The 16327-nt window shown below is 35.7% G+C and overlaps 1 protein-coding gene across 3 annotated transcripts in view; it reads left to right on the top strand.

Annotated features, from left to right (window-relative positions):
• LOC144980970 (uncharacterized) overlaps positions 1–16327 on the top strand; it is a 35595-nt gene that overhangs the window by 15814 nt on the left and 3454 nt on the right. The window contains exons 1-3 of one of the 3 annotated variants that reach the window (XM_078928995.1): positions 7564–7799; positions 14722–14858; positions 15958–16182. In XM_078928995.1, the coding sequence (XP_078785121.1) occupies positions 14776–14858; positions 15958–16182 (308 nt within the window). In that variant the 5' untranslated portion in view covers positions 7564–7799; positions 14722–14775. Of the gene's footprint in view, positions 1–7563; positions 7800–14721; positions 14859–15957; positions 16183–16327 lie in introns of those variants that run through there. The other 2 variants (XM_078928994.1, XM_078928996.1) reach the window with 2 other exon arrangements.

The raw sequence follows: 16327 nt of genomic DNA, 5'->3' as shown, positions 1-16327 counted from the left end.
ATAAGATTTATAAAGTCAAAGAGGTGTATGCAGTTCTGCAGCTGGAGCCAAAATTTACTATAACTACGAATTGTTCGTAGTACTAGACGGGTCTGGTTGAAAAGATAAACGAATTCACAGTGACATTGGCAAATTAAGGATCCAGCACTGGTATAGGATAGAAACCTGAAAAGGTCTGTAGGAAACAGAACCAATCAAAGCAGAAATAACATCCCAAAATAATCAGCCTACTTCACTGAAGTCAAATTTGTTGAGATGTTTTGTTTGACGTGACAAGTGATTTTAATCGATTGCTATTGAACTACGAGTTTTCTAACCAAACTTAAAAATGGTTTCTTTCAGGTTCGGCAGTATTGATACCTCCATCAGTCTGTGGCTAGTTATTAAGTCAAATGTTCTATAGGGAATGAGATTAGCGGAAGAGTAGCGTTCCTTGATTGGACGTCACCCATAATCCGCGAGGACGAGAGACGCATGCGCACAACCAACATGACGTTCTCTCTCTAATAACTTTTCCGCCGGTGACGTCACAGACTATGGGTGACGTCCAATCAAGGGACGCTACTCTTCCGCTAATCTCATTCCCTATTTCATTTTCAAACCATGCAGTAAATATCATCCCACACGGATATCTCACAACAACTGAAGACATAACTTATTCTATCATAATTATCATTATAACCAGTATTAAATTAAACCTGTCATGAAATATATTCTTGCATTCGGGCTTGTCTCGGCACCTTTTAGAATTAATTGCCGAACAAAATTGGCCACCATTTTCTTTTTAGTGTTCCTTCCATCGTTTCGGTTGTAAGCTGAAGCGATTTCGCGATTTCGTTTTGTTCCCATGCCAACGCTTGGTGGGAAGGGAATTAACTCGCAAAGACACTTGGGGTAATCGACGAAGTGGACTCTCATATTATTATACCTACACGTTGCTTTAATTCTCAATTTTTTACCATCTTCAGGTTTAAAAAGAGTGCATGGCTGGCACCAGCGTGGTCTCTGCGGGAAAAATAATGGGAAAGCTCCCTACATGTGCCATGTATGGCTCTATATTCTAAGTTCTAAGAGATACTATTTACTTGTGGAGCGCTGTAAGTAAATTTAGTGGATTTTGGTCAATATAAGGCTCATCAAAATTAAAAGACGAGAGTGATATTCCTCTCATGGCCACCCATTGCATCTTTGGTACGTACTATAATTATTGTCTAATTTTGTTAAAAGGCGATCATCATCCATCCTCCTGGCTTGTACTCTTGAGCACGTTGCCGGTCAGCTGTCTCCACGAATCACGATCCTCTGTGGTGCGCATGAAATCTGCGTTGCTTTTTAAAAAGGCGATATAATGAAGCAATTAAAACATACACGTACACATACAAGAATGATGGGGGTAGTTGAACCAGCACCATGTGGGTCGGCACATTAAATCTAGTCTGGCCAATAAAAAAAAAGCATGTACATGTTATAGAATTCGTTCGTAAACCCCCTTCCACACCACGCAGAATATGGAACCCCCCCCCCCCCCCCCCCACCCCCAACCAACACACAATACAACAAGCTCACCATATCATCCAGTTTTGATAATTTCCTTTATCGAATTTCAGTGCTTGCTCTTCCAACAATTTTTTTTATTCAAGATACGTTTGCGATTTTGTTTTGTTGGAGTCTTCACCTACCTTCGTATAAACAGTGTGTGAAACGCATTTCGCTATGATATAGACTCAATAATAATGAGATAATATGGGGTTGGTACCGAACATGACATTGTTGTCCGGCAACAATGGATTACGCTATACACTTTGACTATTCTCATGTGTTTATTTATACGTGGTGGAACTTTGTCATATTATCATACAGGCTTGGAGTGGTCTCCATTTTTATATTTACACTGTGTCACTATTCTATTGGAAATACCCATCCAAGGGGTGGGGTGGGTAGGGTGGGCGTGGGTTAATGGCATTAGTAAAATGATATTTACTTGCTTTGTTTGTTTGCTTGCTTTTTATCCCATGACATCTATCAGAAATCATCCCACATTCACCTATGAAGTAATCGTGTTTTTTTTCTCTCCAAAGATTAAAATGGTTAAAAAGTGATTTGTCTTGTATATCAGAAAGCCTTAATCAATCCTGGTCTTTTCAAGGCGTAGAACATTCTATTGCCTTTTCTTGTCTATTACATTTGCAGTGCCCATTTAAGATCACCGTTAACATTTGACAAGGTGGGAATGTGACAGTGTCCGACAAAGCAGAAAGAAAAATCCGCCTTTATGACATGGGATCGAACCTTTAACTTCCTAACAAATGAGAAGTGTTGACATTACACAAAAAGATTCTCCATGTAGAGATGTGAAAACATTAAATGTTCATGTTCTTCACATTTAGCTCCTCACAAATACCAACATAGAAACATTGAAAAAGGAGGGGAAGAAGACCCGAGCGTATGCTCTAAATAGAATAAAAACATTATAAAAACAAACAAAAACAAATGATAAACAAGAACAGTCACTTTGACTTTTGGCTTTCAAGTTAAAGGAAAAGGCATCTAGATTTAATCAATATTGAGGGATCTCCTAATACCAATGTCGATAAATCCCTCACCCAATCTGTTACATTTTTCTTCATTTATTGACACACGTGAGAATCACAGAAATTTTAACATATCACACGGATTTAATTCAGAAAAGTCAGTGGAGCAGACACTTATGTTGATAACAACAAGAAATGAAGTGAGTAGGAAAGTGCAAAATGTATTCTTTATCGTCTTCTGGCACTTTCCTACTCACTTAATTTCTTGTTGTTATAAACCCACAAATTAAATATCATACGAAGTGGGCTAGATAACCATGTAGCCTTCCTCCTTTTCTTTCTTTTTCAAACGCCAAAATTGAAATGAAACGAAAGATCAAATTATAGACCTGCACGTTAAAGCACATGCGACTTTGCAAAACTAATCACTCTTAACCTGTGACGAGAACCGATAACTTCTACGGTTCTATGGTTGAAAACAAAAAGAACAATAAAGTGACGGGAGCAATCATCTAATAATGAAGGTTGCATTCAACATTTTACATATTACGATCAACGGACAGAATCGAGCATTTAACACATCCTTTTTATTCTGAAGTTATTACAAATCATCAATTCACGAAACACTTGTTAATCTTAATTTAACGCCCTTTTAAATATATTCTGTCGTTATAAAAATACATTACAAAACAAAAACAACCAAAATCCGAGGTCACAAGAAAATATATTCCATGGTTTCTACCTGGATTCGATCCGCGATTTTCCGATCCAGACACGAATAAGTAACAGCTATGCCATCGTTTTGCTCGATTGGTGATATCAAAAAGACTAAGAGACTTTTTGATGTTAGACTGTTTAAGTTCATTGATAAACATAAAAGTAAACATCCGAATATGCCAGGCTGAAAAAGGCATCAAGTATTTAAAGTGTTCTTGAGCTGTGTTGCCGTTTCAAACAAGATTCGCCTAAATTTAACCAAATCATATTTCATATTACGCTATTTGTACCAACCTGACATCTACCATATGTCAATGCAGCACAAATTATACTTTTTCCACTGGTTTCAGCCAGATAAATGAGTACTCAATTCTACAATGTTTACTTATTTTTACTCGTATCATTCTAAGTTTCATGAAAAGTGTTTATACGTTGCTTTTCCTTTTGACGGCAGTCATATGTCTTATACACACACGCATTGCCTTATCATGTAAAAACTTACCTAACGTTTTATAGAAATAATCGTTACCCACAGAAAACTTGTCCTTCAAATATCTATCGATTTAAATGTCCCTCGTCTGTCAAAAATTCTCAAACATGGGACTCCGCGAAGGAAATCATCTCCCATCTAGATCTACTCACCTCCTTACAAAGTTATAATATAGTGTATTGTGTTAACATGTTATTCATCACAACCATAAAGCTTATGAAGACAGAGTTCATTTTGTAAAACTTGCATAGTTAGTGTGTGCGACTGTTGTGTGTGTCTGTTTGGCTCGGTACGAGTGTGTTTATGGTTTTGTAAGTATATTGTAAAGCGCTTTGAGGCTTCGGCGTTTAGCGCTATAAAAGAAAACTTTTTTCTAATAATAATAATAATGATAATAATAATAATAATAATAATAATAATAATAATAATAATAATAATAATAATAATAATAATAATAATAATAATAATAATAATAATAATAATAATAATAATAATAATGATAATAATAATAATGTTTCAAGAAAGACCGAGACAATCCAGGCGTGGTCAGCGTGGAAAAGTAAGGGCTAAATTTGATGTTGAATTAAAAAGTGAGACAACATTGAAGGCCCAATCCATCATGCCATATCCTCTCGGCCATCGCGTCCCATTGCCCAATCCCTCATGCCATATCCTCTCGGCCATCGCGTCCCATTGCCCAATCCCTCATGCCATATCCGCTCGGCCACTGCGTCCCATTGCCCAATCCCTCATGCCATATCCTCTCGGCCATCGCGTCCCATTGCCCAATCCCTCATGCCATATCCGCTCGGCCACTGCGTCCCATTGCCCAATCCCTCATGCCATATCCTCTCGGCCATCGCGTCCCATTGCCCAATCCCTCATGCCATATCCGCTCGGCCACTGCGTCCCTTTGCCCAATTACAATACACATTACGTTAAGAGAACACGATACAAAAAACAACAACAAAAAAACAACTAATTTTCAAATTAAATACATTTAATTTTTAAATCAATATGCACTTACACAAAGTTCTAATTGACAATAAAACGTAGCAAATTGTTATTGTGAATTGAATATCACAACACACGACTGTTCATGTGTAGGGGTCAAAGAGGTTCTATTTTAAACTCAATGGTAGGGGTAAAGTGGATACTTGAAAATGTCCAGGTTTTCTCAACTCGATTCAATTCAATTCAAATATTCATGTTTTTATTGCTGGCATATGTAATCAAAATCATTTTAAGCTAATATAAATAAAAATAAATAATAATGGAGTGCCATAATAAAGTTTATGTTAGCTTTGACTGATTGTGTACGAAAATAAATATCTTATATTAATTCTCTATTTTCACACCAAGATCATATTTACACGCCGATTTTGTCAGATTTTTTTTCTTTTCATTTGTTTATTTATTTATTGTAAAAAATATTTTGCGGAAATCACTTATTAAGCTAAGCATGTTGTATTTTGTTGAACCCAGGACTCGTCTATAAACGAATGCGATCATAATAACGTAATCAGATCTCCAATGGTCACCATTGCGGACTGCAGAGAAAAGAACAATGTCCGGTCCAGTGGCTACGTGTGTTAAATGTCCATTCTGGAGACATGAATCCAGCAATAGAGTCGGGGTGGTAGATACCCAGTTGAAACAGTAATTGTTATAGACCTCACACATTCATGACACTTTAACCCTTTGTAGGCAAGAATGAATATCTGTTCCAGGAATAATTACCCTCGATACTTTTTAATGGTTAAAGTTGTAATCTTGTCCCTTTAAGGTAACGATAAATTGTAAAAATAGATATAAATCGTCCTCCCGTGAATAAATATGCTCTAGGTGCTTTACCTATAATTATTGTCTTTATTTATTACAGTGTTGGGGGCCAAAATGTTCGGTAAAAAATGTTAAATATTTGCCAGCTAACATAGAATTACTGCCAAATTAAAAAAAAAAATAATATATATATATATATATATTATATATATATATATATATATATATATATATATATATATATATATATATATAACGGCTTCTTACAAATTCATATACGAGTAACTTGCGACCGTTTTCTAAATTAATTGTAATTTTATCACCGTTTGACTCATATGATTATTTATCAAATCTACTCGGGCATAATGATCGGTCATTTAGGGAATCGCGAAGAGCATCCGTTTAGATGAGTTGACAGATTGGCCTTTAACCTGCAAAAGTAGCATCTTTCACGTAGTGGAGCAGGCACTTGTGTTGATAATAATAAGAAATGAACTGAGTAGGAAAGTGCCAGAAGACAACAGAGGATAAAAACTTCACGGGGGCTCGAACCCGCGACGATTTAATGGTACGACGACTCCGCCTGGCCGGGAAGATCGTGACTCTACCGTCTGAGCTATCCACGGCCTCTAAAAAGGTCGCTTCAAATTCTAGTCTATCGAGAGCCACTTCTCCCCGACTGCTTGAGGTCATGGGTTCAACACACATAAACGCCGCGAGAAGTTAATTGGCCAGCATTTTTTGTTATCATCTTTAACGTATTCGTTTAGCTCAAGAGACATAATTTCAGGTTTGTAAAATATTTCCTAACGGATTTCTATAATTCATGGAATAAATCAATATGGATGAACTCATTTCACTTTATCTGTCCAATACGTTTGTCGATAGGTAACATCAGATTTAGGTCATGGCTGAACCCATTATATTTTAATGGTCCAATTTTAAGAATTAGTTTGTTAACATATTTTATTACGAGCCAGATTTTGAACTTGGATGGCTGAATAGATTTGTCTCTGTAATCCCTTTGGTCTGGTATGATTTAATGTCCACGATAGAATCAAAATTAAACTGAATGAGTACCCGTGTGTAATTTATGTGATTTGTCCGTGTCAAAATCCATCCCACGTTTTTTAAATTTTTTTCTCAAGTTTAATTTTAAAAAGTAACAACACTTTAGATGAAACCCTGGTCGCAATACTGTTTATGTATTTTTGGTGTTGTTGATAAGATCAGATGTACCATTCGACTAAATTCCAACACCACCCAAAACGAGACTGACATTTCATGAAGTCACGGCCTGACAATTATCTGTGCCCTGGGTGTGACTGAAAGAACTTTGGCAAGAAAAAAATTACCTCACTTCAAATTTTGATATCTATCACGATTAATCAAATTGGCGCCCTGAAAACAAAGCTACTTTGAATTCTCAAGTTTGACCATTTCTATAAAGTTGGGGGGTCATTTTAATCTATCGATATTTGAAGCCAAAATCTTCTGGCCAAAAGTGAAAAAAAAGAAAGTCTTTTTTCATAATTGGCCAGTTGTGTCAGTGATAGTGATACGAAGGAGTAAGACTGGGTATAACTTTTCTTCTCTAAGGTTTCACGCTTCGCTGTCACAACGTTATCCATGTCCTATCCATTTTCCCACGCCCTGGTGAACAGTGGAGTTTGAAAATAAATAAGACTTGGTCTAACTGCTGTCCATTGGCATAATGCCTTTTTTCACATTTTGGCCAGAAAACCGTCACTGCCCAATAGCAAAGTATAAAAATGACCCCAAAATTGTCGAACAATTCTTAACCTAAGACTTCAAAAACCTTTGGAGTTTTAGAACACTTGACAGGTTTGAATCGACCGATAAACCGAGTTTTAAGTTCTCTTGCTTAATTGTAAAAACAACCCCCCCCCCCCCCCCCCCAAAAAAAAAAAAAAAGCTGTTTGGTCAATGTGCAGCAGTTTGTTTATGTGGGGGGGGGGGGGGGGGGGGGGAAGAGAGAGCGAGAAAGGTATAATATAGGTATAGGGCTATCCATACGGATACACTGGTCGCACAGTTTTGAGATAGATTGCAGTTGGCAATTCAGACAACATCAAATCGTGTCGTATCGTGTGGTCCAATCTAACTCGATTTTTTTTATTAACGCAATACATTTAGTCATGGTGATGTAGATATTTCTGAACGCAGTGAAGGAAGGAGTGTATAACATTGAAAAAAAGAAAAAGGAAACGAACAAAACAAAACAGGGATATCAAAAGTGAGAGATTATAAATACACTGGTATGTTCTTAAAATTTGGAAATTTATTTTTTTATTTGTGTTAGTCTTGGTGACTAAATTCGATGCTTTTTTATTTTGATATTGTTGTCTTCATTGATATCACCATCATCATCATCATCATCATCATCATCATCATCATCATCATCATCATCATCATCATCATCATCAACACCATCATCATCATCATCATAATCATCATCAACATCATCATCTTGATCATCATCCTTATCACCACCATCCTCACCACCACCACCACAATTGAGTAATTCAATATACCCTCGTGACGACAACGAGATTTAGTTTGTGGTAATACCAAAATCTAGAAGTGCCTAAATGAGTCAATAAAATAAAAGGGAATACTAATGACTCTTATAGTTTGCCTCCTGTGTGCATGTAGACTGGAGTGGAAGGAATGGGTCCTTGTATGTTTATTCCCAATGTCTAGTTTTATCATTGCAAATAATATGTATAAACAAAGTGTCACTCATATTTACTGGCTGTCCAAGACATAATATTATGTCTCAACTTGCCGTGGATTGTCCTATGATGTTGTTTGTGGTGGTGTGGTGCTTGTGGTGATGTTGTTTTTGGTTTTAGTGTTGTTGTTGTTGTTGCTGTTGTTGTTGTTGTTGTTGTTGTTGTTGTTGATGATGATGATGATGATGATGATGATGATGATGATGATGATGATGATGATGATGATGATGATGGCGACGTTGATGATAAAGATGATGAACCTATAATGCTTTAACAAAAATGCATTTTATTTTATCGACAACTATAATGCATGAATTCCAGTGCGCTTAAGTCTTACAATTCCTGACATTTAAAAATGCTTCCAACGAAAAGACATCAAATTTAAAGCGGCAAACAACTAAAATTGAAAATGAATTGCAGATTAAACATGTTTGATGGAAATACGTATAATATACGTATAATTTGTAAAAATAACACATCAATGTATATAGGAGATATTCAGCGGGTGTTTGTTTAATTTTAATAAATGTCCGGTTTTTTTATGATTGAACTGAGCGTATCAAATATTTGTTCTCGCCAAAACTGATGAGATTTCATTGTTATTAATCTTTCAGGCAGAACGCTGGTCTATTTCCGAAAGTACTGAATCCTTGATCAATGTTTTATTATTCTAATTTACTCTACAAAAACGCGGATAAATTTCAGCCGCAGGGGCCTTAAAGCTCTCAAGTGCTACTCACTAAAACTATTATTCACAAACAAATCGTGACTAGTTTTCGCAAAAATAAAAATAAAAATAAAAAGCGACTGGTAAGGTTCAAATATTCATAAATTAATTAGAAATGATATCATGTCATTTCCTTTTTTTATCTTTATTTTGTGAATTAATGAAATGTGAGATTCCAAGGCACTGTACGAAGATTATTTATGACTTTTTTTTCTTATTTTTTTTTTCCAAATCAGTCAAACTTTCAACTCACATGGCTAAATATCGCCACTTATTTATATGATATAGATAGTTCGCAGATGATGACGTCACTCAGGTCTTTATTATTGTTTTTTTGCCATTCGCGTTTATTAGTAATGCTCACTGAATTGTATTAACCTGACTATAAACGTTCATGGATACACACAGTTTTGTGTGTTGGTCCGTTATACTTCCGGATGGCAATGTTATGAGCTTCTTAGCCAAGCGCATACTATCTATAAGTGGTTGTCTGACACATGAATGAGTAAATAGTCATTATCCCATAGGCAGCGGGAATTATTATTACCACGCCTCAGGAACTAGGCAATCATTGACGCAATTTCCTACTGTGTGCATTTGTGTGTGTGAATTATATATATATCCGTGTGTGTGTGTGTGTGTGTGTGTGTGTGTGTGTTGGAATATGTCAATTGTTATCCTCATTAATACGACCATGTACAAAGTGTAGAGATGGATTGTATTAAACAGACTAATAATTGATAGGTTCAAGTACATATAACATCTCTGATAAAACTAGCATTGTGAGTAATATACAAAATTTAGTTTAGCATAACATAGTAGTTTAACATACATACCAACGTACATACATACATACATAAATACATACATACATACATACATACATACATACATACATACATACATACATGCATAAATGCATACATACATACATACATACATACATACATACATACATACATACATACATACATACATACATACATACATACATACATACATACATACGTTTAATATGACGTTTAATAAATACAAAGAAATGAAAGAATCGTATATCATTGAATCAGCTTGTACGATTGAGATAGTTTTTAATAACTGAACACCAATTGTTGAAAGAGTTTGTCCGGTCAGGAGACCAAAATGAAATAAATGTTTTGTCATTGAAGTACAATAGATTGTCCTTATGTGTTATGGTCCATTTCACACGAGTGTGAATGACGAGGACTTGAATCGTATTGGGAAGATGCAAACCTGTTTGGTCTCATTTTTACATTGTATCCATGGTCTTTTACAACTGAATCACTGTACAATAAAATATAGCCCCTATGTGCTCAGAGATGTTTAACATATTATACTATTTTGTTTACTTTTTTTTTTTAATGTCAATGCATCAATTTTAGCTTTTCGTTTGTTCGTTTGTTTGTTTTATATATTTTATATATTTATATTTGCAAAAACAACGGGTATTAAAAGGTCTTTTGGTCTATGTAACCCTAAATTAAATGTTTATGATATGATATGATATGATAGATTAGATAAGATTAAATAAGATAAGACGAGTACTTTAAAGATAACGATGGTCTGTGTGGCCGAAGGACATACGGTGTGGCACAGACAGAAGAAGTCAGAGATAAATAAATGTAAATCTATTTCCAACAGCACCTGCTGTTCTGCCGTACTCTGGAAAAACCCACATTTAAAAATTTGGCCAGAAAACTCTTCCTTCAAATATCGATCGATTTAAATGACTCTCATCTTGGCAAAAACTCTCAAACCTGGGACTTCGCGAAGTCCCAGGTTTGAGAGTTTTTGCCAAGATGAGAGTCATTTAAATCGATCGATATTTGAAGGACGAGTTTTCTGGCCAAATTTTTACATATGGGTTTTTTCTAGAGTACGGCGGTGTTCTGGTTATCTGGTTTATGATTAAAAACACATACCGTTACCTTTCAAACTCAGTTTTCAGTGTTCCATCTCTTCTACTTTATCTCATTTCTTCAAAGCTCAGCAATCTACATATCTCAGCCTCTAGCTGGACTGATATTATGATTTCTGGTTCATTTCTTTCCGAGATAGTTATTAGATATACCGATTGGCCCAAAGGCACGGAAACCCGACAGCATGCAGTAGTAAGGACGTACCATGAGAAATAGCACTTTACCCAAACCGGATACATAATAGCAAAGTCTTTTATTTATTTATTTATTTATTTATTTGAAACCGACGTGTAAATATTATATGCAGGTCTGATCTCCGAACCCACTTATTGACTTATGGGCCTAGTTTAACATTGTTGTAATGGACAATATTTTACGTCATTTTATTTTTTTTTTTTTGAGATTTCAATTATAACAATTAGCCTAGATAAGGAATTGGGTTATCAGACCTGCAAATAAGTGCACGTCGTTTGAAACCCAATAACACTGAAATAGGAAGATATCATCAGTTGTAAAAACATATTTAAGTTCTTTTTGTTTTTGTTTTAGAGTCCAATTTAAATCAAACAAAACTAAAAAAAAAACAACCAAAAAAATAAATAAATAAATAAAACAACAAAAAACAATAGCAATATACTGGTAGGTCACATAAAAATGTCCTAAACTTTGGCATATTATTATTACTCTAAGATTTGTAATTCAATATATATATGGTTAGCATTTGTGTATGACATATGCATACTGATACAAATCCTAATTAAATCTATTATTTTTCTAAATCATGTAAAAAAGTGATATCATTTAATTACCCAAAATTATATATAGTATTCCACATGTGCTCAAATTTGTAAGTGTTCCAGGAGGATGATGTTCTCGTGTTTAAAAAAAAAAAACTAATCACAGAGGTATTTTCCATATTGAAAGTTCCCATGAGAATATAAAGAGAAGAACACACACCCACACACACACAAACATGCACACACACACACACACACACACACACACATACAGAGAGAGAGAGAGAGAAAGAGAGAGAGAGAGAGAGAGAGAGCACACACACATACAGAGAGAGAGAGAGAGAGAGAGAGAGAGAGAGAGAGAGAGAGAGAGAGAGAGAGAGAGAGAGAGAGAGAGAGAGAGAGAGAGAGAGAGAATGAGTAAGTGGGAGAGAAAGAAAGTCCTATATATATATCATAGCTGCCAACTTTTCAAAATGCAAAAACGTATTATTATACACGGTGCGGCGCGGACGCCCAATTCATGTCTTAAAATGGCATATTTATTAATGTAGCCTACTTAGTACTAGAATGGTCAGAACTGTAATACTAAGAGAAGCTTACCTTTATCATCATACTGGGTAGGCATAAGTGATGGGGAGGTGGTGACAGAAGCAGATTACTGAGGCTTGGGCTTAAAAAGCTTAATTTTTATCAGATTTTCTTTCTTTTTTTTTTCTTTTTCTGGATTGGCCAAATCGTACTAAGTACGATTTTATCGTACTGGTTGGCAGCTATGATATATATATATATATATATATATATATATATATATATATATATATATATATATATATATATATATATATATATATATATATATACAACAATATATATATATATATATATATATATATATATATATATATATAGAGAGAGATAGAGAGAGAGAGAGAGAGAGAGAGAGAGGGAGAGAGAGAGAGAGAGGTAGATAGATGGATAGATAGATAGAAAGAGCGAGAGAGAGAGAGAGAGAGAGAGAGAGAGAGAGAGAGAGAGAGGGGGGGGGCAAACATGATAACAATACAGCAGCAGGCGATGAATGGCGTTTAAATGTCATGAAAAGCAATTTAGTTGATAAGGTCAGAGCCTGGCATTGTCACGAATCTTGGATAATAACACAACACACAACACACGACTAAGCTTATACATAAAACAAAAAAATAATCTTACACATAATGAGCCTTTCATTCGCGTCCTTGTACTTGTATCTAGTATAATTGAAATCTAACTAGATATTCCTGCAATTGTTGTCGATCATTGGTTAAGATTCCAATATTTGACCACTCCCCACCTCCAACCCCCAAAAAGTACCAGGAATTTTTTTTTTAACACACACACACACACACACACACACACATAAATGTATATATAAATATATAAATATATATATATATATATATATATATATATATATATATATATATATATATATATATATATAAATGTATATATACGAGGGCTCTTTCAGAAATAACCGAAAAATGCCCATTGCTCAGCAACCAGTGGAGATTTTTTAATTCTGTAAACGACATGATATTCCTTATTTCCTTACGGATATTCCCAGAAATTATGAAGTGCATCATTTTGCACAATGAATTTCTCGACGATTTTAAAGATGGCGGCCCACCTTGAAACTTGGTCAAAGGAGGAAATCAGAGCTGTCATACGTTTTTTGAACTCCAAAAGTCTGAATCCTACCGAAATTCATAAAGAACTTCAGAGTGTATATGGTGAGCATGTTATAAGCCGTACACAAGTCTATCACTGGTGTAATTTGTTTGAAGTCGGCCATTCCGACTTGACAGACAGGGAAGGGAGAGGGCGTTCGATAACTGCGACGTCAGAAGACAATGTGAAGCGAGTTGATGAGCTTATTCGTCAAGACAGGAGGTTGAAACTTCATGAAATCGCAAGCAGTCTTGAAATTACGGAAACTTCTGCCCATAGAATTGTATTTGATGAACTTGGCTACAGAAAAGTCAGCGCAAGATGGGTTCCTAAGCAATTGACAGACAATCATAAAGAACAAAGATTGGACATCTGCAGGGAACTTTTGAGAAGAAGCAAGAGCTCACGCAGGGTTCACGGGCATACTGCCAACGCCGGCGGAGACTTTCTAGGGTACGATGTGACTTTTCTTGACAGCATAGTCACCGTTGATGAGACTTGGTTGCACCATTGCACCCCAGAAACAAAGCAAGATTCGATGACATGGAAACATCCATCCTCACCTGTCGCGAAGAAATTCAAAGTCATGCGGTCAGCAAAGAAAATAATGGGAACTGTTTTCTGGGACAGTCGTGGTGTTATTCTGTTCGAAATCTTACAACCTGGAGAAACAATCAATGCTGCAAGGTACTGCCAAACTCTTGACAAGCTTAGGGAGGCCATTCGCAGAAAGCGCCCAGGGCAGTTGACCAACGGGGTCATTTTGCAACACGACAACGCTACACCCAACACAACACGTGTGACGCAAGGTTGGCTAGAGAAATATGGATGGGAGATTTTGCCACACCCACCACACAGTCCAGACCTCGCACCATCTGATTATCACCTCTTTGGGCCACTGAAACGTGAGCTGGCAGGAAAGCGCTTTGATGTCGATGAAGAGCTTGTTGACCATGTGCGGAAATGGCTACAAAACCTTGACGGAAATTTCTTCCGAGAGGGTATCTATTCCATGATGCGGCCTTGGCAGAAGTGTGTCGACAGACTTGGCTGTTACGTAGAGAAATGAAGGACGAGTCAAGGTATGAACACGTGCAAGAATTTTGTTGATAGCATAAAAAACGCGGATTTTACAGGCATTTTTCGGTTAATTATGAAAGAGCCCTCGTATTATATATATATATATATATATATATATATATATATATATATATATATATTATATATATATATGTGTGTGTGTGTGTGTGTGTGTGTGTGTGTGTTTCACTGTTCCCAATCTTTAATCATGATTTTCTCACTCCATAATTTGATGTCTCTCTCCTCAATGTCAGACTTGACAAAAGTTTCAATTACAGTCGTTTCCAGTTAATCCAAACACTACAACAATGGGGTGTTTGTGTTGTGGAGTGCCAGACTTCGAGGAAAAGGATCCTCTCATTGTAGATGTCCACAAGATCCTAAGCGACAAGTAAGTTCTTTTCAAAATTATAATAATATGGTTCAAATGTCTGAGGATTTTCCTCATGCCAGTATCAACAAATTTCCATTCATATAATCTGTTTAATGTTGTTAAGTGTCTTTCCATTTAACAAAATCGTCTCACTTTGGAGTTTCGCTTGGTTCTTCGCTTGCGCCAATCTTAAACCTATTTATCAATCAATCAATAAACCAATCATTCAGTCTACCCATCTATCGATGTATTTTGTGAGATATTGATCGTAATAGTACCATACTCGACTGTTTGAATGGTCATAGTATTCTCACCTCTTACTTCGGCAAAATACGTGGTGAGAATGCTATAATAATTTAGATGAATAAATTTAAGCTCAAGTTTATTAGAGTCGAATAGTGTGGACCTTTCGGGGATTTCGCTTCATCAACAACCAAGATAGTGGTGGTGTCTAGTGATTTGTATTATTCTTCATCATCAAGACTCATGATAAAGTATAAGTTCGCAATGGCAACGTCATTCGTCAGTGTTAATTATTTGGATGTGATATTTTACATTATCATTCTTTTTCTGTATTCAAGCTTTAAGCAGTTTGGTGTTTACAACGTTTACATAGACATGAACTTTGAATCAATTTCCGTCAATAATTAGTTATCCATTATTTGTTCAAGTAATTTACTGGGACTGGGACGGCTTCTTGCACCATTTCTCCGGATAATCTGCCTGTGACTGCCTAGAGTGTTGGGCACTGTACTACTATAATCTTTATCAAATTTCATTTGGTATCATTCTTAAATTATAGTAGTTTGTGCAAATGTTTGTTATTATTCATACATTTTATTATTAATTATTATTATTATTGTAAATAATAATGAAATTACTATTACTATTATCATAATCATTCCGTTCGCCGTTATTATCAAAGATCTAAAATTTAAAATATCTTTAGTTATTTCCTCTGAGGCGCCACCGAACCGAGTAGGTAAAGATTAGCACCATAATATAAATGATATCATCATTCATTATGAATCCCCAATTCACAACGTTGTCTTCATACTGCAGGCCAATTTCTTTATATTTATTTATAATTTATATTCTATGGATCTCTATCAATCAGAGCTTGGAACAACTTCCAATACTCCCGTGGATATTTCGTACGTAAGTGCCTCAAGCGCAGTAATTTCAAAATCGAAGTTCCAGACAACTTCTTCATATTCGAGCAAATCAGCCAGAGCATCCACACTCCCGGACGAGGTATCAAGACATCTTCAGATGAGGACACAAAAAATGGGGGTGCCGCCGCTATGCTGGATGGGAAAGTGCCGACTCACCGTTCGAGCAAGTAGGGGAATTAACCATTAAAAACACTGCAATTTTTTGTTGTATTTTTTATGAGAGGCTGACAAATGAAAAAAGAAAAGGGTAAAATAAAGGCTTATAAAATGTCAAACTTGCACATGCAAAAATTTTAAAAAGAGAGGAATAAA

The sequence above is a fragment of the Berghia stephanieae genome, chromosome 10 (assembly GCF_034508935.2).
Source record: "Berghia stephanieae isolate SIO BIC M18660-M18661 chromosome 10, UCSD_Bste_1.3, whole genome shotgun sequence".
Lineage (NCBI taxonomy): Eukaryota > Metazoa > Mollusca > Gastropoda > Nudibranchia > Aeolidiidae > Berghia > Berghia stephanieae.
This window is presented reverse-complemented; position numbering and strand designations above follow the sequence as displayed.